Source organism: Chiroxiphia lanceolata, chromosome 3 (assembly GCF_009829145.1).
Source record: "Chiroxiphia lanceolata isolate bChiLan1 chromosome 3, bChiLan1.pri, whole genome shotgun sequence".
Lineage (NCBI taxonomy): Eukaryota > Metazoa > Chordata > Aves > Passeriformes > Pipridae > Chiroxiphia > Chiroxiphia lanceolata.
The window spans coordinates 47,082,848-47,109,467 of NC_045639.1; the positions used below are offsets into that span (position 1 = coordinate 47,082,848).

At 36.5% G+C, this 26,620-nt stretch overlaps 1 protein-coding gene across 2 annotated transcripts in view; it reads left to right on the plus strand.

Annotated features, from left to right (window-relative positions):
- PRKN (parkin RBR E3 ubiquitin protein ligase) overlaps nt 1-26,620 on the plus strand; it is a 713,780-nt gene that overhangs the window by 212,167 nt on the left and 474,993 nt on the right. For both annotated transcript variants that reach the window (XM_032681398.1, XM_032681399.1), the window contains exon 3: nt 17,088-17,328. In XM_032681398.1, coding sequence (XP_032537289.1) covers nt 17,088-17,328 — 241 coding nt within the window. The remainder of the gene's footprint in view (nt 1-17,087; nt 17,329-26,620) is intronic.

Here is a 26,620-nt window from a genome sequence, read left to right on the forward strand (position 1 = left end):
AGGCATCAGTCTCCGTGTCCATCTTCTTCACCCCGCTGCATGCAGGTATTCCATAAATAGGCTGGAGCTGGGGTGCTGCCAGCTAACCTGCCTGACTGCAGTTTTGGCACACCATGTGTTGCTGTCACCAGGTCCAAAGGTGTCTGGGCTTAGCTGTGGCTGGCACAGGGCAACTCGTGGCCTCTGCCTGCACAGCTTCCCACTACAGACCCCACTACCAAAACCTTGCCACGTGGACAAGTAACACTGAGAGTCCAAGCTCTGTGCTGTATTGGTGTTTGGATATTTTATATTCTCTTTTAACCTTCATGGACATGTCAGGAAGGTATCTGGAACTCAAGTCCATGTTAAATTTTCATTTTCTGTGTTTAGAAATATTTGGCAATGCAGGAATTCCTTGTAAAAAGGAATATTAACACATTCGTGTAGGCATGCATGCATGCTTTCCTACTTTGTCGCTGTTGGGCACATATGTATCTGTTGTTTGGAGATCTGCAGGGTCACAATATATCCTTCAGACTTACTTTTTATTTCCTGATCTATGGAGATGCAGCCACAGTCATGTGTAAAATGATATTCACGTACCTTCTGCCAAGAAAGGAAAAAAAAAGAGCAACAAAGGAGAGAGAGAAGTTTCTTTGATAAGACTGAAATCAGAACAAGATTGCTTTTGATAAAAGATTGATGAAGAGGCATTCACTGCTTGCAGGAGAAAACATTTGTGAAAACAATTGATATTGGAAGCTTTTGAAAAGACACGTAAAAAAAATTTCATTTTAATATTTATCGCTTGTTCCGAAATAGATAGGCAGCTTCTGCATGATGAGGTCATGAAATACAAGATTGGTTCAGGCAAATTCATCACTTCTTTTTCTGTTTTTGATATTAATCTGCCTCTTCTCAGCTTTATATAATGTATTTTTTCTGTCATCTTTTATAAAATACTTGGGTGCCCATCTGGTATGAGGATAGGTATAAAAATATCAGAGCAAAGAGGGCCTAAGTTAACACACTAAGAGTCAGTATTTGTAAACCATATTGGAGATAAGCTCAGTAAGATCAATCCCCTTCTCTGGATTTGTGTTAAATTACATCGACTGGTGCCAGGGCAGTCTGCCCTATATTTTTTTTTTTTTTTAAATCCATTAAATAGACCTTAAGGGTTTAAATCAATAAAAGAAATTACTTATGTAAGTATTCTGCAATATTCTTGTAGAATTCTTGCGTGATGTGGGACTTGATTTTATGTCTAATTTAAACAAACAGGAATATAAGTATAAAATGCAAGAGCAGGGTAAGAAGAGGGATCCATGAAGCAGGGGAGCATCATCCATTAAAATTCTACCACACTGTATTACAGTTCAGTCTGGACACTAGCTGTGCAGATGCCGCCACATTCCTTAGTGGTTTTATTTTCTTATTTTTCCTGACACATTGCAGGACTGCTACAATAATCAAATGTTTGAGGTCAGATCAGAAGAGCAGCTGTGGGGAGGATTGTGAATCATATACAATTGCTAGTGCCAGAGAAAACTTTTCTTGAAGAGAATACTTGAAATACTTGAACATACTTGAACTGTTGATGTGAGAGAGAAAATCAGTGAAGGACATCGTAAGCATATATAAAATAATATCTATAAAGTGACTACATATTAGAAAATTTCATTCCTCTGCTTTGTTTTTATGATATAGTGGGAGTTGCTTAGTGTGAGTGTTGTAGTTCAAGGACAAATGTCATTAGAGCTGACAGCTCTATTGGAAATGAAGGCAGTAGGTTTCCTAGTGATTTTCCACTTGTGTTATAAAACTGGATATCTGTGTACTAATAATAAAAATATCTAGAAAGACTAGGAAATTGATGGATCCTCACACTAATTTTACAGGTGTAGTGAGTGTGATAGAGCCTTTTGATCACTCACTGTAGCTATTCCTCCTTCTTGTCAAGTTACCCTTACAGACCACACCAGTTCTTTACTGAACTTTGTATTGTAATCCTCCTATTCCTTCCTGCTCCCAAATTCTTCCTGCCAAAATATAATTTCTAGTGTTCTTTAAAGCTACAAAGATTCTTATTAAGCGGTAAGATGAAAACTGAAAACTCTCTTTTCTTACAATTAAAAGCGCTATAGAGTGAAAATCATTGCATTTCCTTGAGGAAGTTGTTTGAAAGTTCTGTTTTGCAGCTCAGAGGGAAAAGACATCTCACAGAATGTTAGGAATTTATGAAAGTAATTAGTGATGTTTTACTGAATACTAGATTAAATATTAGCTTGGAAAACTATGTAAATGTCCTGAGTGCAAGAAAGAGCTGCCCCTAGGCGTCAAGCATTTGCATATGTTCATTTAGAGAAACCTTCAAGTGTAACTTAAATATGTTCTCATTTCTATCACTTACCAATTTGTCCAACTTGTGGAGGACAGATTAAAATTAGCTTTTTATTTTTCTTTTAATAATGAGAAGACAGTTTTTAATAGTGTATTGCATCATTTTGTCTTTGTAAGTATATCAAGACTGCCCATGTAAGTGGTGCATCAGTGTTTATACTAAGCCAAGTTAAGATGTGCATTTCTGTTTTGCATGCATCCTGGACAGTGGAGGCTGACAGAGGATTGCTCATCCCACAAGGTCTCTGTCATGCCACAGCTCTTGAAACACTGATGTATTATGATTAATATAAATGCTGAATAGAAGTGTTTTAAGGATGTAGAACATAATTTTGAAAATATAGCTTTTATTAATTTCTTAGGATTTTTTTTCCCCTTTGGTATAGTGGAGAGATTGTCAGTTACCATAGCTGTCAGAAAATGACAACAAGGGCAGCACTCTCATCTTTGAGAACACTGTCCCTCTGCTGTAGAATCTGCATGATTTTTCAGGATTTTTGGGTTTTATGTATAAAGCTTTATGGTGCAAAATTCCACATTTTTTTATGAGTGCCTTATGTCTGTATCTTTAAAGGTGATAAATAGCAACAACTAGTGCCCTGAGGCAGTTTGCGTTCAGGGCCGTGAGTGTGATCCTTACAGGATCTTGGATACACAGCTTGGGTGCTGTATTTCCAGAAGCACTCAAAAGAGTGCTGAAATTTGAAGTGCAGCTTAAACTCAACAGAGGAATCTTTCATCCTGCTTGTTTTGTGTGAAAGTGCCGTCCTGCAATGTCTAGAAAGCAATATTGAACTGGCAGTCCCTTGTGACACCCAGCATCCAATTCCTGAGCAATGGTCTTAATTATTTGCAGATAACATTGCAACCTTTAGCCCAATTTGTTACTCCCTCCCCTTCTCGGTCACAGCATAAGTGAAAGTGGTAAGAGAAAAAGTCAAAGTAAAGGAATTCTTGCTGGTACAAATTTACCTAAGGGAGTGAAAGCCATGGGTGCTCTGAGGAATAACTGTGTCTAGAACACAAGTAATTTCAGTCCCCTACCTGAAAAAAAATACACATTTTCAAACATTTTAGAGATAGAGAAAGAAATATTTAATGATTTCTGCCTGCTGCCCTTTGTGTTTAACTTACACAAGTATATCAGAGTTGAATAAGGGAAATTCCTTCCCTTGGTAGGAACACAGGAAAGCTCCCAGATGTCTGGCCCTCCATATCCATTCAAACGAGCCCATCCATGTTTCGCCTGCATCTTTTCTGTTTTCAGTTCCAGTGCTGGCTTGTTTGAAGAAAGAATAATTTATGCTATACTTGTAAGGGTTTGGGGTTTACATCCTGTTAATTGCAGCCAGCCAATTCCAGCATCATTTGAGTGGACACTGATAAAAGCATGCAAATATAAGCTCTATACATCACTCTTAACTGTGTGCTTCTAAACACACGCATGGTGTCACTGAATTCACTTCAGAGCTTTTCTCACTCAAGGCAAAGATGAAAACAAAAGGAAAAAAAAAGAAAGAAATGTGACGTGTTTGTCAATGGCATGAATGTTCTCAGTCCCTTTTTGAGAGGGACCTAAGTTGAGGCTGAGCAAGATCAAACAGCTTTAGGAAGCTGAATGTGTAACATCTGTTGCTACACAGATTACGATGTTGACCCTTTGAGGGATAAGAGCAGCATCACCTCTTACTTCTCAGTAAGATGAGATTTCTAGGACTGATAAAGCTGGTCCATGGCTGAAGTCAGAAAATGTTCTCACACCATGAAACAATAATTAACACAAAGAGGTGCTGTGAGGGTAAGTGGTGCGACTTGCTCATTGGAGTATCCATCCACTGTGATAAAAAGTGTGCTAAAAGACAGGGATGATGAGTGTTATGTTCTGACGTGACAATCCCTGTCACAAAGAGCTAGAATCTCTGCTGGTAGTCTCTCTCTTTTATCTTACTGAAGTGTGGCAGTCATTGGCTTTTTTTCTTCCCTTTGTTGTGTGACTGAATTATCTGTTTTCCAGCTTCAAAATGGGTCTGTACTGTGCTGTTTGTTCAGCTCTAAAACAGAGATGTTTTACAAGTCCAGGCTTACAAAGCTTAATTCCCATTGCTAAGGAAAGTTCACAGGAGTTTGTATGCTTTCTTGGCACAACTGTTAACAAGGTATTTGTTTGTAAAATAATAGATTTTTTTAAATTGATTTTTAGTGGAGCTAGCTGAGCAAGCCAGGTCTGCTTCTCTGGAGAAACCACTGTGGCAATTTTACTAGATACACTAGTAGAAATTTAACAGTTATTTTAAAACCTGCTGAATCTCTACACTGTAAGGAAAATGGTCCACTAATCTTTTAAACAGAAGTGGTTGAGTTGTGAAGAGAGAGCAGCCTACGTTTACTGATCTTCATTTAGTCATTCTGTGGTACTTTATGTGTTTCCTTTAGTTTCTGTAAATGTAAATAAATGTAACTTCCAGCAAATCACTGAACAAAAGTCTGTAACTGGCCATCAGTTGTTATTATTTTAATAAATCTATTACCTTTAAATAACAGTAGTACATACCCCTCAGATAATCTGAAATGTTTCTACTGATGCCTTTGACGAGAGCTCAGAATTAGACAATTATTGTGTGTCTGGAGTAGTATCTTAGTTTGAAACAGGAGTCAGCTTTTGAAATGGATCTCCTGTTCATCCCCATTTACCATGTTTTGGTTTGCATCATGGAGCATCCTCAGAGCAAATGAAGTAGGTGTCTTTTGACTGAAACTAAGCAGGGAGATGAATTTTGGAACTTAATCTATTATAGCTGCAAAAGAGAGGCAAGACTAGAGGTAGTGTAAACTCAAAAACATCCCCAGCATTCCCAAAACCTTAGCCCACAAACTTTATAGTGTGGATGTCAGGTCCTCAGTGAAAACCATTTTGCTGTGGAGAGCTACTTCTGGTCTCCATTCCTTGGTAATGTAAGTTAGGTTGCTTTCTTGTTTACTTAGACTTAGCCTGATGGACCTGGAAACATTCTTCCTGCACATGTTTTCAGAATCCACATGGAAAGATCTTAATATTTCTAGATTTTCTAGATGTTCAAAGTAAGAGTTAGAACTTATATGTGACATGCCTATAAAAAGGATGTGATATGTTGCAAACTGAATGTATGCAGAAGAGAGAGTACCATGATACAAAAATCTTCAAAATAATTTTCAGGAACCTTGTTTGTCTTAATAATCTATGCTTTTCTAACTACATCTGAATACTGAATCTCTCATATCTTGATGCTATATCACTGAAGATTTCTCTCTTAGAATTGACTTGCCTCTGGAGGAAATTGAACATTTTTTTTTCCAGGTAAGGGTAAAAGTACACTCTTAAAGCAGGTTTCCTTTATCTTTTTTATGGGTTGTTATTCTCTTGTTCTAATGTTCAAAGCCATCTTTCATCTGTGACTCAACAAGATGCTTTCCTATTATAATGGTACATTTAATATACAGGTTGGTCATTTAGCAGAGTCTGGATTCACATTTATGTATTTTTTTCCATTTATGCTAGACTTTCTTTGAAAAATCACACAGATTACTTAAAATTATAAAAAGGATCTTTTCATCTTAATAGCAAATTTTAGTTATGTATATTATATCTTCATAGTATTTACCTTGCTTTTGTCAGTGTGTTATTTTGGTTTCATCTGGAATAGAGTTAATTTTCTTCCCAGTAGCTGGTACAGTACTGGGTTTTAGGTCTAGGATGAGAATAATGGTGATAACACACTGATGTTACTGTTGTTGCTGTGCAGTGTTTACCAAGAGTCAAGGACTTTTCAGGTTTCGCACCACTCCAGCAGTGAGCAGGCTGAGAGGCAGAAGAAATTGTGAGGAGGCACAGCCAGGGCAGGTGACCCCAACTGACCACAGGGATATTCCATAACATATGGCATCCTATGTATGTCAGTATATAAACAAAGGGGAACCTGGCCAGGGGCTGCTGCTCAGGAACTGACTGGGCTTTGGTTGGTGGGTGGTGAGCAATTGTGTTGTGTATCACTTGATTTATTACTATTATTATTTTTTCTCTTTCTTTTCTGTCTGATTAATCTGTCTTTATCTCAACCCACAAATTTTACTTTTTTTTCTCAATTGTCTCCCTCATCCTATTGAGGGGTGGAGGTGGGTGAGTGCAGGGAATTGATCCAGTGACTGTGGGGTGTTTAGCTGCCTGCCAGGTTAAACCACAACATGAGTATTCTCCTTTAAAATAAGACATGATTGCATATGGGACAGAAAGGAAAGAGTTGACAAACTAAGCCCACATATCCTGGGCATAGGGATTAACTTCTTATCTGTTTTCTGATATGGCATAGATTCCCTTTTAGAGATTGTGAAGAATCTATAAACTGCCTATTTTGTAACATACTTAACTATACCTCTGGCAAACTCCTCTGAGTCTTTTCTCAAGTAACATCGAGTTGGATAGGTAGCTGTGCTGCACGATGTTGCACTGCATAGATTTTCCAGCATTATACTGCTGGCATATTTTGGTAGGCATATCCCAAAAATCAAATCTAAGATCATTTTCACCTGTCATAGAAACTGCTAGGTTAAAAGCAAGTCTTCAGATAAAATCAGAGGAAGCTCTGGAAAATACTTGATTTCTTGTCCATGTTTATACCAGTGAGTTAAGAATTTACCAAGTAAGCCCAATATGATGCATAGTGCTTTATTTATGGCTGTTCTCAAGGCAGCTGCTCAAACTGATATATAGATGCATGAAGTGGGACAAGTAGAAGACCAAAATGCTCTTTGGTTGGGATGAATACCAGGTGCTGGCCATAAAGCATGAAAAAGACATCTGTGAATGACTAGTTGAAGTAATTGCAATAAATATTTATAACTATTAAACTTTTGATGCATTAGACAGTAAATTCATAGGAAAATTTCTACAGTGGAGTATTAACTATACATAGGAATTCTTCCAAAACTCTTTGGAGAAGGGAATTTCCCAAATTCCTTTCAAATACAATTTATGTCTCAGTAATGTCTTGACACTTACTAGGTGAGGCTACTTTTATATCTACTCACTAATGCTTAATTTGTGCATTAAGTGCAGACAGAGAAGTGTGACCACACTGGCAATGTCTACCTTGCTGAGAGAAATTCTTCTCAAAGAAGAATTTAAAGCAAAGAGGAAATAAAAATTAAATCTTATGTTAATCAAAAACCATAAAGTCCTGAGGCCATGGTGCATGCTAAAGACTTCAAACAGTGTTTGTGAACAGAAAAATGTCTCACTTATGAGACCTTTTCTGAGGTTAGTACCCTTTATCACCATTTAACTGAGACTAAAATGTGCCCAAATGTAACTCATTCAAGCATTTTACAGAATACACTTGTTACTTGTGTGGCTTGGGAAGAGATTAAAGCAACAAAAAGTACAATCCATACCTGGTAAATAATAAGCTTTCTTTTTTTTATGTTTCCAGCTGGAGATAATGTGTTTAGAGAATATAAATCCTATCAGATAGTTCAGTGTGGAAAATAAATTAATGATGAGATGCACTCAACTGCATTTAAGGTGCAAACAAACACTCATGAGAACTTAACTGTATTAATTTTTAGTATAGCATTATAAGCTTTTCATTGTCTTATTGCTTTCTATACAGGCATTATTATAAATGGTGTGTTTGTAGGTTGTTCTTCGTGCTCAATATATGAAATTACAAGCGGGAAAAAGTTCTTCATTTATCTAGGAGAAAAGTTTTATGTGAATTTAGTGTTCATTTGACTATTTTTCTTCCATTTTATATCAACATGATATGTTCTTAGTGTCACTGTGGAGATACTAAGAGCTTTGTAAATGTAATATCAAAAATCTGGCTTTCTTCTGTGCCTTTTGCAGATTGTTATGCAGAGTTTTGAAGGGAATAAAAATAATTTAAGCAAGTATTTTAATGTTGTAAACTGTCTCATATGCTGCCAATAAAACATTTTTATTTCTTATAGGGGTTAATTTATGTTTCAGGAGTTTGTTCTATAAGATCTACATTCAAGAATCTGCATTTATATTAATGATGTCATGGTATTAGTAATGCCATTTAGAAATATATACATAGCATTGCTGAGGTCTTAGATTGTGTACAAAAAGTAATAACCCTGCAGAGTTCCTACCTGAGCATTATCTCTGCATTCCCTCCACTGAGCTAGAAATTAACATTACGTTTTTGTGTCTTATAACGTGAAAAAGATGGAAATGAAGCATAAAGTGATTTGTAAGTGAAGGAAGAGGGGGAATTCTGACTTAGTTTAAATTTAGTGTGAGAAATTTTAAATACTGTTGGTTGAATACATTTCCAGGAAATTATTAACTCATTAAGGGACTAGTCAGTTTGTAAGTTTTCTACTTCTCTTTAAAGAGTATCATTCAGAGCAGAACCTTTGTAATATATAACATTGTGTTTGACTGTAATCAGAGGATTTTATTTTTGTAAACGCCGGTCAAGGCTTCCTGCTACATGGAGGGACCATTAGCTGGAGGAACTGTAATAAATCACACTGTATCTACTTATTTCCTCTTGTTCAACATCCATTGTTCTCTTTGCTAAAACACAACAGAATCTTAATTTAAATATGTATGACTTAACTCCTTTTATATAGCATTACATAAAAAGGTACTTGACAGAAGCTAAGTAGCAAACATGTTCCACATGGAAGTTCAAAGCAATAGTAAGATTTATGGTTTTAAGCAAATACCTTGGGAATTTTAGGATTATGTTTCTCTACAAAGTGTAAATGGAGTTTCTTCCTCTCTCCTGGCACTTACATTTGGGAAAGAGTCTCTAGAGATGTCTTCAGAAAGTTCAATATCGCAGGAAGAGAAAATATATAGGAATATATACCAATGTGACTGCTATACTTACTGTTTGCTGTAATCCTGAATTATCAATTGGCAAACACAATCAGGACTGTGACAACTTCACAGAACCTAAATGTTTCTCTAGGGGAGGTTACATAGAGTGGCCCTGATTTCTCACTCAGGAGCCTTTTCTGGTTTCCTCTAAACTTCATTTGTCTATGTAAAAATAATTGATAGAATCATAGAATACCAGATTGGAAGGAATGTCAAGGATCATCTGGTCCAATCGTTCTTGTCAAAAGCATGGTCTAGACAAGATAGGCCAGCACCATGTTCAGCTAAATCTAAAAAGTGTCCAGCATTGTGGAATCCACCACTACCCTGGGGAGATTATTCCAGTGGCTGATTGTTCTCATTGTGAAAAATTTTCCTCTTGTGTTCTGATTGGAATCTCCCCAGGAATAACCTGTACTCATTATCTCTTGTCTTTTCCATGGGACTCCATGTGAAAAAGGACTCTAATAGTAGTCCTTAAAATGATACTAGGTTTTGGACTTAGAAAGCAACGAATCTTTTTCCATAGCACATTTTTTGTGTATATTTCCTTTTATTCCATTTCTTTGGTGCCGTGAATAGTTAAACTACTGTAAGAACTGAATAGGAAAAGATGATAAAAATTGAGGTACAAATATTCTGCTAAGTGAAGGATTTTCTGCCTTTTCATCACATTTAATTGAATGTGTGGTGCTTTCAATAATGCATCTATTTTTCCTTCTATTTCTAGGTGTTGCTTAGCACCCACGATATTCTGAACGCTAAAGAAGCAAAGTAATGTATAACTCTGAAAATGTTGAAAAGGTGAACTGAAGTCAAATGTATATGTATTCCACAGCATCATAAAATAGGAAGTAGTTTCTGATTGCTGGAATTTAACTGCTATGTGGTCTATGTAATTTATGCCCAGTGGTGTACTGGCTTTTTTCCCTTGCCCCACGGGGAGCAGTATTTGGTTCACTGCCACTGAGCAGACAGAATTCACACAAATGGATGGTGATATCAGATCAAAGTGCTGATTTGCTTCATTATTTTAACAGTGCCTAATTTTCCCTTCAGATTTTCCCTTGTCATGACCTGCATAAGAGTCTCTGAGCCCAAAAGCTTATTTAATTTTTCTTTCTGTATCAGCTGGTTAAATAAAAGATGTTAGGTCTTCTTGCAAATCTTGCTTCCGATTTCTTAAATCAATGTAGCTCAACAAAATGTTATTGCTATATCTGTATTTTTTATTTTAGATAGTCTCTACTTTCAAGTACTTTAATATATCAGCTTTAACTTCCTTTGTAGTAAAGTGTATTTTTCTGTTGTTGCTTTCTTCTTTATGCTTTTTTGCATTCCCTGTGATCAGGGAAAGAAATAGTGTTGCTCTTCCAATTGTTTTTTTTTTTTTTCCTATGTCTGCTGCTTTTGAGACTTGGACTCTGTCCTTGTGAGAGGGTTACAGCAATAGTACAGTAAGTCTTGGTGGGCTTTTTTTCCTCTCTTCTGGGAACTTGATGTGGTTATTTTTCTGTTTAGAAGGTCATCTTTAATGTCCCTCTACATTATCCATTAAAAAAAAGATTTTTCCAATAAAATTGGAGTGTCATCAGTAGTTTTACAAGGGTCCCATTGGTTTGAAGAGGTGTATTGTGCTATGCATACTTTGGACAACAGTTTTATTATTTCATTCATCCTGCAGATTAATGAGACAAAAATGTTCCCCCTATTTTCCAGAAAGCCAACCTTTTGGTTCTTGTTGATCATTTCTAGAAGTTTAAAATATGTTTTCTTGAGCAGTGACCTTGTGTGACTCTCTTAAGGAGTGATATCAGGCAGTCTATTATCTGCTTGATCTAAATAGGGAGCAATTAGGCAAACTGTTATCATCATTTCCACAATAGGCCCCAGAGATCTATGGGCAAAGATGTGGATCTCCAGATAATGTAAAAGTTGGAAGTTCAAACTGAATCACTGGTAGTGGAGTGTGAAGAATTTCTTTTTTTGATTGTTATGCAATTAAAAAATCCCAAAAGCTAAAAACTCCCAAGTTAACTTGAAATGGTTAACTTAAAATGAAAATTTTTCAAATTCCTTTCCAAGACAAAACAACACGAGAAATTAGCTTTTTTATATTCATATTCAAAGCTTCAAATTCAAACTATTCTCTGCTCTAGTGCTTCTTTTATTAAAACATTTCAAAAGGTGTATTGCACTTCATAAAATATGACTTCTCTTGTGGGCTGTATATTAATTAGATTGAGAACACTTCTTTCAGTATTGATAATACTATCAAAATATGTTGTCAAGAAAATATTAAACAGAAATCTGTCAGAATCACAGAAACATAGAATAGTTTGGGTTGGCAGGGACAATAAAGATTATCTAGTTCCAACCCCGTCACCACTGACAGGGATGCCGCGCAGTAGATTATGTGACCCCACCCAGTCTGGCCTTAAACACTTTCAAGGATGGAGCATCCACAGCTTCTCTGGGCAGCCTACTCCAGTGCCTCACCACCCTTTCAGTAAAGAATTGCTTCCCAACATCTAATCTAAATCTCTTCTCTTTTAAAGTGTTCCCCCTTGTCCTATCATTATCTGCCCGTGTAAAAAGTCTCTCTCTTTTTTTTTTTTTTAATAAGCCTCCTTTAAGTACTGAAAGGCTGCAGTGAGGTCTCCCCAGAGCCCAACAAGACATTTCAGAGTTACTGAAACGCAATTGTCTTTTCCCTCTTCATAATTTAGTTCACTCTCCCCAGTTGACCTTCTAGTTAGCCCACAGCTGTCAGCACCAAAGAATATTGTGTTACTCACTCATGATGTGCTGACTCAGCCTTGTGAAATTCAACTTGAGAATTCAGAGAAAAAAAAGAGAGAAAAAAAGCAAAAGGCTTGAATGAAACAAGTTTTAATTTCCTCTGCTATGAATTCATTTTCCCAAGTTGGCCAAACCTCATTCTCTCTAAAGAACCAGTCCTTAACACTGAGTTTCATTATTTCTGGATCATCTCAGCTCCCTTTGCTCTAGCGAGGGAAATACTTCATAATCTACAGTCTATACACTTGCAGTGTTCCCCTTTGGAATATGGATCACTGGCATTAATTTGGATCAACAGGTAAGACAAGACAATATCTCTAGAATCTTTAATAGTAGATATTCTCAAAAGAATGTTTCCTGAGGTGTAAAACAAATACATGAAGAAAATGAAAGTGACATTGACATAAACAATTGTATCTTACAATAGTAACCTGAGGCAAAACCTAAACATTTACAGAAATAGTTTGAATTCTACTTCAAAGAAAAAGCTGCAGACCTAGCCCATCTATTGTCTGTGAAATGTAGTCTGCTATAAAGTATTAATCACCCAAATTCTGGTCGCTGCTAGATGATATTCCCATCCAGATCTTTCCCAATTAAGATGTGATCGCAACCCTTTTTATTTTCCTCTTGTGCTGTTTTATCACTTTTCTCATCAAGGTTGGGAATTACTTTCCTCCTTTAAACACAAGCCAAATTCAATTCAAATGTAATGAGAAACAACATTACAAAATGGGTGATTTGGATTTCCATGTTTACTGTTGCTCAGTGACTTCCATATCAAATCTGCAAAGTGTATAAATCAGAGGATGTTGTTTCTTTCTCCTACCCACTATCTTTGAAAAATTATCCTGAGATCTCCTAATTAAGCTTTCCCATGACTATTATCTACGCTATCATCATCAGTACTGATGTTCAATCTTTCAAAGTTTGTTTTTGGTTTTGAATAAGAGGTGCAAGAAAGCTAAGACACAACAGGTTCACCTGCCCTTTTAAAATGAAAACTTTTATCAAGTGAAATCCAGAAATAGGCTATTGCTACAGTCATATGGATATATAGATTCCCAAAGTGCATGTATGTAGTATGTAGTTCTTGATATCATTGGAGAGAGAATAGTAGGTAAGATGGAGTTCTATTTTGTCAGCCCTTCCTTTGTTTCTGAGCTAACCACATAACCCTCCAACTTGCAAAAAAAGAACTGGAAAAGAATGTATACTTTAAAAAGATCAGTCAATTTTAACCAGGCATCTAAATGTGTATATCAGTCAAGATGAAGCAGGAGTGGTTGAAAAAGGTCGTGGTGGTGTGAGGGAATTTTGTTTTATTTAAGCAGCCGTAGCCATCCCTCTTATTCTCTCATATGCGCCATCTCCTCAGTGCAATTGTTGCACAACATTAAGGTGTGAACTGAATCAGGAACTGATGCAAGCTTTAAAAAAAACTATGAAAGATAGTAGATGATGGGAGAAAAATGAAAGGCAGGACAGGGGTCTGCTTAAGCAAGCAAAACTGCCAGAAAAGATACTCATTAAAAGAGAGTGTGACTGATTGGCAGTTTTTTAGGGGTTTACGAAGGTATGAGTTTTTACATATATACCTGTTTTTCTTTTTTAATTCTCACTGTAACTGAGCAAATTACTTTTGAGCTTCTCATTTGCCTAGATTACTACATTCATTATTAATTTCTCTTAGGTTATTGAATTCATTAATGTCATGCAGTATTCTTAGTTGGAGAAGTTTTAGAGTGACAGACATGTTTTGGATTTTTTATTAATGAATGAAATTATTAAACTATTTAAGGGATCTTGTTAAAATGCTGAGGGCAACAAGTTGTACAGAAAAAAGGAGACCTTTAATGTCAACATAATGTTTTAAAGTTGAAATCTAATAACTGCTTTCATTGAATATTAAGACTGCAGTGTCTTTGCTTGACAAATCTCTGCTAGCTGATTACTGCTTCACTAAGGAGAGAGTGTGTTATTAAAAATTCAATTAAAACAAAACAAAACAACACATTTTTATCTTTTAGAAATGCCTTACAAGGGTGGAGAGAGAAGTGCTGAGAAATAATGAAAGAGAATGAAGGAAAACCACCAAACAGAGAGGAGACCAGAATTGAAAAAGTGGTAGAAGAGAAAGTGGGTAATAACAAGGGTAGAAACAGCACTAAAATATCTATAAAGGAATCTTTTGCAATTAAAAGTGCATGCAATAATTGCATCTGTAGTATAAACTACTACAGTATAAACTAAAAAATCTAAATATTTTGTAGATACAGAGGCAAATGCTTTAGAATTCTCTTTCTGTTCCTCCCAAATGTAGTCAACAGTCTGTCTTGACATTTCATGGCAGAGATGGCCAACCTAATGATGCTGCAAAGAGTTGTAAAATTAATTTCCTGAGGGAAATTCAAACTACTTTCTGTGTAGATTGATGTTTGTGTGTGGTTCATTCATGACACTAGACTAGGTGTGGGTCTCCAGAAGGTATCATGCAAAAAAGAACAAATTTTGTTGCAAGGTATATTGTGGAGAGATCAATACAAGTCTTTCTTGAATGCCCTTCATTAATGATAGGTCTTCTAAATTCTCTGTGATTTCTAATTCTGATGTAATATTTTGCTTTTCTGTTCTATATTAGGAAAATGCTGTACAAGATGTGAATTTTATCCTGATTTATCATGAATAGATGTTTCTTGAGATCTTTATTCATCCTGCTTTTTTTCTAAAACAAAAGATCTGGAAAGGCTATCTAAGAATCACCTCTGTTGAGGACTGAAAAAGAGGAAGAGCTTATATATATGTGAGACAACAAAATGATATCATGAATTGGGCTAAAATTGCTCGCAATCCTTTTGTTTTATCAGCAAAGACTATAGCAGTCATGAGATCTTCCACAGGCTTTCTGTAACTCTAAAGTCAACAGTTAAATGTCATTTCTTGAAACAATGGGAAAGTCATACTGAGTCTATATCTAAAACCAGATTTAGACTGAAAATTACATTGGGGAGAATCACAGAATCACACAGAATATGCCTAGTTGGAAGGGAACCCACAAGGATCATCAAGTCCAACTCCTGCATAGGACCATCCCCAAGAGTCACACCATGCGCCTGAGAGTATCATTCAAACGCTTCTTGAACTCTGTCAGACTTGGTGCTGTGACCCTTCCCTGGGGAGCCTGTTCCAGTGCCCAACCACCCTCTGGGTTAAGAACTTTTTTCTAATATCCAACCTAAACCTCCCCTGGCACAACTTCAGACCATTCTCTCGGGTCCTGTCACTGGTCACCACAGAGAAGAGATCAGTACCTGTCCCTCCTCTTCCCCTCATGAGGAAGTTGTAGACTGTGATGAGGGCTCCCCTCAGTGTCCTCTTCTCCAGGCTGAACAGACCAAGTGACCTCAGCCGCTCTTCACACGGCTTCCTCTCAAGGCCCTTCACCATCTTCATTGCCCTCCTTTGGATGCTCTCTAATGGCTCGGTATCTTTCCTGTATTATGGTGCCCAAAACTGCACACAATATTCCAGGTGAGGCCATACCAGTGCAGAGCAGAGCAGGACAATCTCCTCCCTCGACCGGCTGGTGATGCTTTGCCTGATGCCCCCCAGGACACAGTTGGCCCTCCTGGCTGCCAGGGCACTGCTGACTCTTATTCAGCTTACCATAGACCAGGACCCCCAGATCCCTTTCTGTGGCACTGCTTTCCAGCATCTCATTCCCCAGTCTGTACAAAGATCTAGGGTTGTCCCATCTCAGGTGCAGAATCTGGCACTTTCCCTTGTTGAACTTCATATGGTTGGTGATTGCCCCAGTCCTCTAATTTATCAAGGTCTGTCTGCAGAGTCTCCCTTCCTTTGAGGGATTCAACAGCTCCTCCTAGTTTTGCATCATCTGCAAACTTGCTTAGTATCCCTTCCAGTCCTGCATCCAAGTCGTTTATGAAGATGTGGAAGGGCAGTGGGCCCAAGATGGAGCCCTGTGGAACCCCACTAGTGACAGGTCACCAGTCTGATGTTACCTCATTCACTGTTATCCTCTGTGCATGACCCATGAGCCGATTGCTCACCCACTGCATGATGTGTTTATCCAGCTGTGTTTTGGACATTTTGTCCAGAAGGATATGGTGAAAGACAGTAAGGAAAGCTTTGCTGAAATGCAAAAAGATTACATCAGCTGGCTTCCCTTGATCAGCCAGGTGGACTACCTTATCATAGAAGGAAATCAGTTTAGATAAGCAGGGCTTTCCTCTCATGAAGCCATGCTGGCTGTGACCAATGACTGTGTTGTCTTTCAGGTGTTTTTCAATACCTCCCAGAATAATCTTCTCCATAACTTTACACAGCACTGTATTTAGACTGACAGGCCTGTAGTTTCCAGGGTCCTCCTTCTTGCCCTTGAAAACTGGGACAACATTTCCCAGCTTCCAATCAGCTGGGACATCTCCATATTCCCAAGACTGCTCAAAAATCGTGAGAGGTTTTGCGATGACATCAGCTATCTAAAGAAGCAATAAGTATCAGTCTCCATCAATAGCATCATCTTCCCTGTTTCTGTTTATAAAAATACTTTGTAGTAGCTTGAGAGAGCTTCATGAACTCTCTGTGATAATCAAATTTGACGTTAAATTTCTACATGAAGAGTGTGTATCAGCATTATCTGTCCGAGTGCCTATTAAGTGTTGAATATTATTAGTGCTTGATTTAGTAATGCTACCTCTGGAGTATTTCATTTGTGCCAATAAACCAGACTTATTTAGAGCTGTTGGCTCTGTCCACCATTTCTTTGTTAAATGTTTAAAACTTGTAAGTGTTGTGACCCTTTTGTCAATGCAAGTAATCCTGATTCCAGCAATTTACTCTTGTCGCTTTGCTTTAAACTCCATTACCATCCACTGAAATTCTCCACCAAGTGGCTTGGAGACAATTTAGCAAATAACACGTTGGAGATAGAGGAATTTTGTCCATTATGTCACAATTAATTATTTATTGAGATTTTTGTTTTGTGTTGCAGAAGTGTGACTTGGCCCAGCAGAGCATTGTTCATATTGTTCAGAGTCCACAGAAGAACAGTCAAAATAAGGAGGGGACAGAAAATAACTGTGTTGGAGGTGTTCTAAAACCCTTGGAAAGAGAACCTGAAAGCCTAACTCGCATAGATCTCAGTACCAGCATCCTTCCATCGCTATCTGAAGGTTTGGCTGTTATTCTGGATCCTGGAAAAAGCAGTGTTTCTCTTCCCTCTGAAAAATTAGGTAATTCAGTGATTTAGTACATTTCAATTTACATATATAAATAGTTGTCTACTTCTTTTTAAGGGTGAACAGTTCTAGTTCTACACCAAGGGAAAAAAACCCCACAATATGTGGTTTCTTTTAGTTATTAAACAAAAATACTACAATATTAAGAGGTTATAAGAATCCAGTTTTGCTTTGTGTATAAAATGAGTGATTTCTTGTGTTGCTCCTGTCTCTAACTTGTATTATGCTAATATTTTTACAAATTATTATAAGCTGGCAAAAACTCCAGATGTCTGTGAGTAGGTAAAAAGTAGTCTCTGTAAAATTTCTATTACAGAAGTTTCCTTAACTAGAATGTTGGGCAGTGTTGCAAATGTGTTTAATTCCCAATCTGTTGTGATGTTTTCATAACCATACATTTTAAAAAAATATTTACAATTTTTTATTAAAAATTAATAAATGTTTATTAAAACATGTCTGGCACAACACATGATGATGAATCATATTATGGATTTTAGTACCTCTTCATCCAACAAATGATTGCTGAAAATATCTTTATCACGAAAAATAATCTGAGGCACAAGTTAAGTTATTGCAGAATGTGTTCATGAGAGAGAAGCTTAAGTCAGAAGCACATATAAGAATCCCTTAGCAATTACATGAATCTCCTCAGAGAAACCCCCTCGTAATACTAAACATATAGATTGAGATTATAGAAGATGAGTTTTGAATACAACCTCTGTGACTAACCTGACCACAGAAATCATTGTGCTTAACAAAAATGGCTACTAAAACTGTTAAAATAACTTCTAGAGAATTTATTAAGTAACTCATGCAGAAAATACACAATCCATGAGAGGGTCACAGATGTATTCCACAACTGACTTGGTCAACCTCTCACTGCCAACTCATGATGAATGAGTGCAGTTTAGGAGCAAATTAGTACTCAGCTTAATGATCCACATCTCCCAATCTGAATGAGTAATGAGATAAGAGGTGCATGCTCATTTAAATCCGATAAACTAGGGACAGGGCGTCAGACTGGGTTTACTCTCAGAAGCAAGGCAAAAATGCAAGCTTTTAAATGTTACCACATATTTATTTCTTCAGCCCTCTACATGATACGTACAGGGCTTTAATAGCTGCGCTTGACTCTACAGAATAGTTTATACATGCGTATAGACTTTCAAAATTTGTCATGTGACATGTTTGCCCACAGACTGCACAGACTACCTGTGAAGCCAGGTACAAACTGATTGGTGTCTTCTACTGATTGATGTGTTGCAGCAAATATTTTCATGGCAGAATGAAAGCTGAGGGAAAAAATATATTGATAATATAGGTGGACTAATTTTATCTGGGATTAGGTTATAAATTATTTTTATAATAAGAAAAAGAAAAGAGCCACTCTACCAATAATTCTGTCTGGAAGGATGTTAATAATAAGTACTTTTTAAAGGCCTATTATCAAGTGAGAATCTTGTTTAGATTCTCACTGTGGAAGCTTGTCCTTTTGTCTGTTCAGCTCTACTGCTTTTGTTCAATGTGGGGGACTTTAATGTTGTTTTTTTTTTATTATTATGGGTTTGATGTGGGTTAATTTGTAGATATGTGGTCACTTAATTCCCTAAATTAAGGAACAGTCTGGGTTAAAAATAATCCAGCAAGAAAAAGAAAGAAAGAAAGAAAGAAAAGAGAGAAAGAAAGAAAGAAAAGAGAGGAAGAAAGAAAGAAAGAAAGGAAGGAAGGAAAGAAAGAAAGATTATTCCAGAGATCATTTCTCCAATACACCTTACTGTGTAGTGAGGATTTCCTTTGACACAGCTGAAATGACTAATAGTATTGGGAATGAGTGGCTGAAGAAGGCAAGTACCATCACTGATGGTTAAAATTATACTTATCAAGCTGTTTTCTTAGGAGGTGGATGGTTGTGGTGAACAGTCTACAGTAGCAACCTATACAGTTGAACCAGGTATAATCTTTATTCTTTTATGTGTGAGATACTACCTGATGAGTAGTTAGCAAGTTTAAATGTACAATTTAGAGGCCAAGGATTTATTAATTATTAACTTATTGTTGTTTAGTCTAACATGCTACACAACTATTCTGTAATTGTAGCAGTAAACACTGAGACTTCATGTCTCCTGAAGCCTAAGTTATTTCTGCTCATTACCACAAGATGCTGAGCCAATGTTCCTGCCCTGCTTTTGTTTTATTTACCCTCCTTTGAATTCTGTGGAAAAAGGTTTGTGGTAATTTTTGCCTCAGAAAAGCTTCTCCCAGAAGCTTTTGCAGCATTTGGCTGCAAAAACAGTATTTTTGAAGTATTTACATGAATGCTTGGAGGTCAAAATGTAAAATTTTTCCAGACATATCAGGAGAGAGGCAATTCTTGTTATGTTGTACTGCTCTTACAGAAGCAATATACTTAAGTATTATGAACTGCTGCACTTGATGAGACGAAAGCTCTTATAGCCTGGCATCGTGTCTCCATGAATGGGTTTTATTTGCTCCTTGCAGAAGAGCATAACAGAGCATCCTCCTCTCAGCTCACCTCCACTCTAATGTGAGTAATGTCATCAACTCTTGACTGGTCTGGAGAAGCATCTTACTTGCTTTGTATTTATAGAGTACAGCGTCCGTTCCTCTATGAGAAATTCAGAAGTTTGAAAGTCATGAACATTTTTGAATAAAATACAAAAATGGATTCAAATAATCTCTGCATCAAAGATTTCCACATTTCCTCTTTCTGCAGAGTAACAAAAATGCCCTTTTCTGGTTTTTTTTTCTCTTTTTTTCTGAAAACATTACATGATTTCTATTGCACATGTGAAAAAAGCTCATTTCACCTCCTCCTAGTTTACTTCTGTCCAATGTCTGGGACAAAGTGTTCTGGTAAACAAGATGTACGCAAATAAACTATGTTCCATAACGGTTGCATATCCGTAGATATGTATATAGGATAAAGAGATAATGATTGGACTCGATCTTAGAGGTATTTTCCAACCTTAACAATTCTTTGATTCTCTGATTTTTACCTGAGAAACACTGAATCTGAAAAACATAAGGATTTGTATGGCTCATCAGCTGAATATGAGAATGCATCATGATGCCAGGTCCAAGAGAACTAATATGATTTTTGGAGGTATGAACAGAAAACAGTGGAGTGGAGAAAATGTTTTTTCTGTGCTTTTGACACTTGCATAACGAAAACTGAAATAGCACACTGTTTTGATGTCAAAACTGTTAAAAAATTCACGAGAATAATCATGAGAATCCTAAAAAGTGCAGGTCATGATTGGTTTATATTTGTTGGTATAATCTTGTGGCATTTAAGGGAGTGGAAATTTGGTAACACGGGAGTCTTAGATCTTACCAGCTGTTTAAGGATTTAAGCTTTCATTGTATAGAAAGTGCAAACACCAAATATAAATACCACACATAGATTTTAACTTGCCAGGAAAATAACCACCAATGCAAGTTATCCTGGCTTATAAGAATTCACCCTATTTACTACCAAAAAGTAAATATGGAACATTTTTTCTGAAACACATGTCCAGCAACAAAGATTGGACTTCAACCTAGTATGGATGGTGCTAGGCAGGAGGTCAGACTGCAGAATCCCTTTGCTTCCCTTTCTAAATATATTTATCAGCTACTGATGTCTGGCAAATTTGTAGTATCGAAAAAATTAAAATAGTTTGACAACATCTGTTTTCTGTAAGATGATATTCAGCTTGTTACTTATGTAATTTTAAATTTAATCCATTATCAGCTAGTTTATTATTTTGTCTGAATCAGTTGGATGTGGTCATCATTACTTAGGTTTTTTTCTTTACTACTTTTAAATAAATGCTCGTCTCACCAGTTCCAAAGAAAATCCCAGTGTTCTTTAGCTAGCCCTTTACAAATGCTTGCATGCAAGGCACCTCTGTTTCCTTCTCTCTCCATGTTCCTCTTTTCACGTAAGAGTAAATAAAGTACTGGTATATACTGACTTAGGTGTGCCAAGATGTACACTCAAGAAAAAAGAGGGATTGATTGTTTTCCATCTAGTTAGGAAATGCTTTGTCAAAACTTAATATTTGTTCAAACTTCTTATCTTTACAAATAACACAAATATGAGATAGAGAAGGTGAAACTGTCATTGCCAAAGACATTCTTGTCAGTAAAGCATAAAGTGATGAACTCGTTCCCATTCTATGTAAGAGTTTGGTATAAGAGACATTTAGAAGGGAAAAAAAACATTTAGAAGGCAAAACCACAATTTAGGATTTGGGCAATCAAAACTGTGCTTATTTCTGAGAGAAGCTCTGATGAATTAAAAAAAAAGTATCAATTTAGGCAGGGAAATTGCTGACATTACAAATAGTTTTTCAATAGTATTCTGAAGACTGTGTTAACAAATCCTGTGCTCTGTAATTGATATTACATTTTATTATGATTCTTTTACTCAAAAAACCTAAAAGAATAAGAATTTTTGTGTCAGATGTGTTTGAAGTAAAGGAGTATTCTAAACTCCTGAAATATTGTAAAATTATTTACAACTTTATAAAGTTTTATAAAGCTTATAAAGCTTATAATATCAAATTAGTTCCGGATTGGGCAATGGTATGGTGTATGTCTCCCTCCCCATTTTAATATGATGTTAGGCTGAGTGCCACTACCCAGTACAAAGCTGAGTACAGCTGCAGCAATTTCTTATCCCCTCTTTGAGGATGCCATCAAAACATGAACACTCATCCATTCAAAACGGACTCCAGTGTGGCAACAACATTTCTGTCGTTACTCGGAAACATGAAGCTCTGTAAGTGTTGAGCAACTGCACCAGACAAAACTGAGACAAAAATGAACTTATTTTCCTATGACCTAATATTGCTTTGTTGTGTGATAAAGCCAAATATCTAAGAATTTATTATTTCCTTAGAAAAGAGAAAAAAGATTCTTGAAGTTTCTCTCCTGTAATTTAACTGCAATTTTTCAAAAGAAATTAATCAGTATAAAGATTTTTTCCTTTGGCATCTGTACAAATCAATTGTGGATTAATTATAACATTAATTAATTAAATCTACTTTAGGTCCACAGTATTGTAAATCAGTAGTTTGAGGAAGGAAAATCAGTATTCTGTACAATTTACATTCAGTAATTAGGTCCTTTTTCCCAGAGATATGAAAATTTTGTTCTAAAAACAAATTATTAGAGTACTTACACTGACCTTTGTTAAATTTTTTAAAATATTAATACACCATTTCCTGGTGGTTACATGATTCTTATGATAGTTCTTTCTTACAGACATCCATTTGAATAACATTTATATTACTGTACAAGAAAAAGTAGTAAATTATTTAATATGCAACCAGTGTCTTCTTTCTGTAGACATATTCAAGTAACTAGTTAGGTTACTACGTATTTTTTGATTTGGTGCCCAGACAATTTACTATTGTATTAGGATTAAACCACTATGCAAATGAAAATGCATTATGCAACACATTGTGATTTAGCCTATATTTAATTTAGATCTTTTATAATACATGATTTTACAAACTTTTAAATATTAAGTGCAGTACTAATTTGAGGATCAATCTACATCCAGAAAAGGGTATGAATACTTTTTTAGAAATGCAGAATAAAGTACCAGCTCAGAAATAATATAGTAGTCCTCATTTTGGCAAATAATTTCTGGGAAGAAAGACTTCATTTGTCTTCATTATACACTGTAAATTTACCATATGTACAATTCTGGTTTAAACTTCAAAACCAAACTTTACAAAATTTCTGCATTGACAGCATGTGTCAGTGATTAGTTCCTGCTCATTGTTAATGGCTATCACTGTGCAATCATTACATACACAGAACTATTAGACTTTAACTGTTAGACCTTTTGTCTTAAATTTGCTGTTGGTGTACAATACCACGGAGCTTCATTGCGCTGGTGTTGTAGTCACAGAAATTCAACTAATCATGACTGAGAGCTCTTTGAAAAGAGAAACTGGAACTAAAGCAGGCTTGTCTTCCTTTCTCTCCATTTTTCGTTTCTTATTTGATATTTTTATACTACTTGTCCCTGTCCTGAATGGGAATCTTCTCTGTGCTCCTCACTGCTTTAGTTGGTTTTGTTTTGTCAGCCACTGTTTATGGGTATTCCATACTTGGAAGATGTTCTCCCCATTTGCAGTCCCTCATGCTGGTATTGTTTTGGTTTGTATTATTTTGTTTTGTTTTACAACCTTTTGTCACTTGGCTGCCTCATAAGACAAAGATGTGTGCAACTACACACATTGTTGTCCCTTTGTGGTCATATTGCTCACATATTTAATGCAAAATGCAAACACGTTGTGCCTGACTAGATCATCACAGTGTTAGAACATGTTTTTCAGAAGTAACCATCCTTTAAGTATGTGCATCTGAGATCTAAAAGTCCATGTGTATATTAAGAGAAGAGTATGATAATAACATTTTTATATGGTACAGTAACATTGAATTTAATTTTAAATCAATCTCACTAAATATTTCCTATGCGTTGAATGAGAACTTTTCTAAAATTTTAAGTTTCCAAGTTGTTTGCTGAACGTTGTATGGCAGAAGTCGTTGAACTGTGATCCATGTTTGAAGCTGTGAGATCCAGATAGGTGCTTATGATGATCCGTTGAGATAATGGTTGCAGTTCTCTAGCTCCACTTCTTTTCAATCATAGAATATGATTGAAAAGAATATATGTTAAAATATATTGCAATCATAGAATCATGGAATTGTTTAGGTTAGAAAAGTCATTAAAGTCACTGAGTCCACCCATTAACCCAGCACTGCCAACGCCACCATGAAACCATGTCCCCAAATGCCACTTCTGAACATCTTTTAAATGCCTCCAGTCAACCCCTTACCTGGGCAGCCTGTTAATGTCAATATATGTTACATTATCTCCTTGATTAGTTGCTATAGTTTCTTGGATTATGGGAAGGAATGCCCCTAAGACAATGCTTCTTTTTAAATGTTATTCATAATATGGTAATGTTTCTGAAGCACAGGAAAAAAGGGGTTAAAAATCACATCTCAGCCACATCTTTTAGTACTTGCCTGTTTTGTATCCAGTACTTCAAAAGAAGAAAAACATTCTTATTTTATAAAGTTTTATTTAGAGACACATAGTCCTCTTTTCAGGTAATCACCCCTGTACCCCTGTCTGATTATCCTTCATGTCTGTTGTCTGGGCAAGTTGACAAGAATGATAATGGTATTTTCTAATCTGACCTTCATTGGAAAACCACTTCGTAAACAATCTCCAGTGTCAATTCAAGGGTTTATTAGAAAACAGAGGATAAGTTTTCAGCCCAGCAATTAACTATTGCTAATTCTGTCAACATTTCTCTTTTTGTGTCAACATTTCTTTTGAAATAGTTAAGCTTAAGAAAGTTATTCTGCTTTTTCTGCTTCTAGTAGGGTTATGAAAATTCATCATTACAAAGTCCTTGGAAGTTTGCTCTTTGACAATTCTGTCAATTGTATCTTCTGTTGTTAGGGTTATTAACCCTTGACAATTCACTGCTGCAATACTTTCACATTCTATATATAAAAATTGATATCTCCTCTTCACCTTCCAGCAACAGCAAAAAGTGATTTTATAAGACATTAGCATAATGGAACCTTTTCTATAAAATGATAAATTGAGCCCATTTCAGAAAACAGAACACACACTTGATAATTTATTGCAGCCAGTGCCATGCTGGAGACCTCATTCATATCATACGCTTTTAACACTGATGAGAATGCTGCCATTTTCCCACATCTTGCATGTCTGTGAAATTCATTTGAGAGGAAAAACGTAAAAAATGTTCTTTTCTAATAGATGCTAAAGCACTTCCAGGAATACTCTTCTTTACATGATATAATTATCTGTCATGAACGACTCTAATTACTTTATTGTTTTTAAAGGCCCTTTCATGTTAATTGAAGAAAGTAGCATTTGCTAACTCTCGTGTGTCAAGGGATGGGGTGGAACACAGTTTTGTTCTTGCACTGTATTTTGATCGTTTATGGGTGATGACATGGATGGATGTTCTTTTGCAAACATGTCACTCGCACCTTTATGCCACCAGCTGGAGATGACATTTGCAGGTGGAAAATGTTCTGTATTGATTAAACAAAACTATATATGTTTTCCAAAATAATTGTGTGCCTTAGCATGCTCCATGATGCTGCCAGGCACAGAGGTGAGACCGAGTGGCCTGTAGTTCCCTAGGCCTGTCCTTTTTCCCTTTTCCAGTCAGTGCGAACTTCAGTGGACTGCCACAACTTCTCAAATATGATGGAACTTCATCTGACAATTCCTTCAGGACACACAGAATACATCTCATCAGGTCCCGTGGACTTGTGAACTTTCTTGTTCCTTAGATGTTCTTGAACCTGATTTGCTTCTACAGTGGGTGATTCTTCATTCTACCTGTCCCTGCCTTTGCCTTCTGCGACTTGGATGGTGTGGCTGGAGCACTTCTTGGTGAAAACTGAGGCAAAAAGTTTTTTAGTACCTCAGATTTCTCTATGTCCTGGTTAACCAGGTCTCCGGTCTCTTTCTTGAGAGGGCCTACATTTTCCCTAGTCTTCCTTTTATCACTGGTCTACCTATAAAAGCTTTTCTTTTTGCCTTTAGTGTTCCTGAACAGATTTAATTCTGCCAAAGCTTTAGCTTTCCCAACCTGATCCCTGGCTGCTCGGACAATCTCTGTTTATTCCTCCAAGGCTACCTCTCCTTGCTTCCACCCTCTGTAGGCTTCCTTTTTGTGTTTCAGTTTATCCAAGAGCTCCTTGTTTGTCCATGCAGGCCTGGTGTTTTTGCCTGACTTCCTCTGTGTTGGGATGCATTGCTCCTAATCTTGGAAGAGGTGAGCATTGAATATTAAGTAGCCTTGGACCCCTCTTTCCTCCAGGGCTTTATGTCATGGTATTCTAAGAAGAACACCTAAAGTTCATTAAAAAAACAGTGGTTGCTGCTACTGTGCAGCTTAGTGCTTGCACTACATAGTCTCTGTTATGTGCTCTTACCACTCGAAATGACACAAAGCATAATCTTCACTAAAGTCACGTGCTCAAGATTCATTAGTGTTGTTGGGAGTTCTGTGCACACAGCAAGGACATTGGGAAAAGAGACCTGTTAAAAAGGCTTGATCTACAGAAAGTAATTACATGGAACAGTTGATACTGGAAGATAAAAAATGGCCAACAAAACACACCTGGCTCTCTATAAAGACAAATAGCTTCAATGGGACTAAATTTGAACATCTCTGAAAGAAAAAGATCATTGCATTTGGCAGGT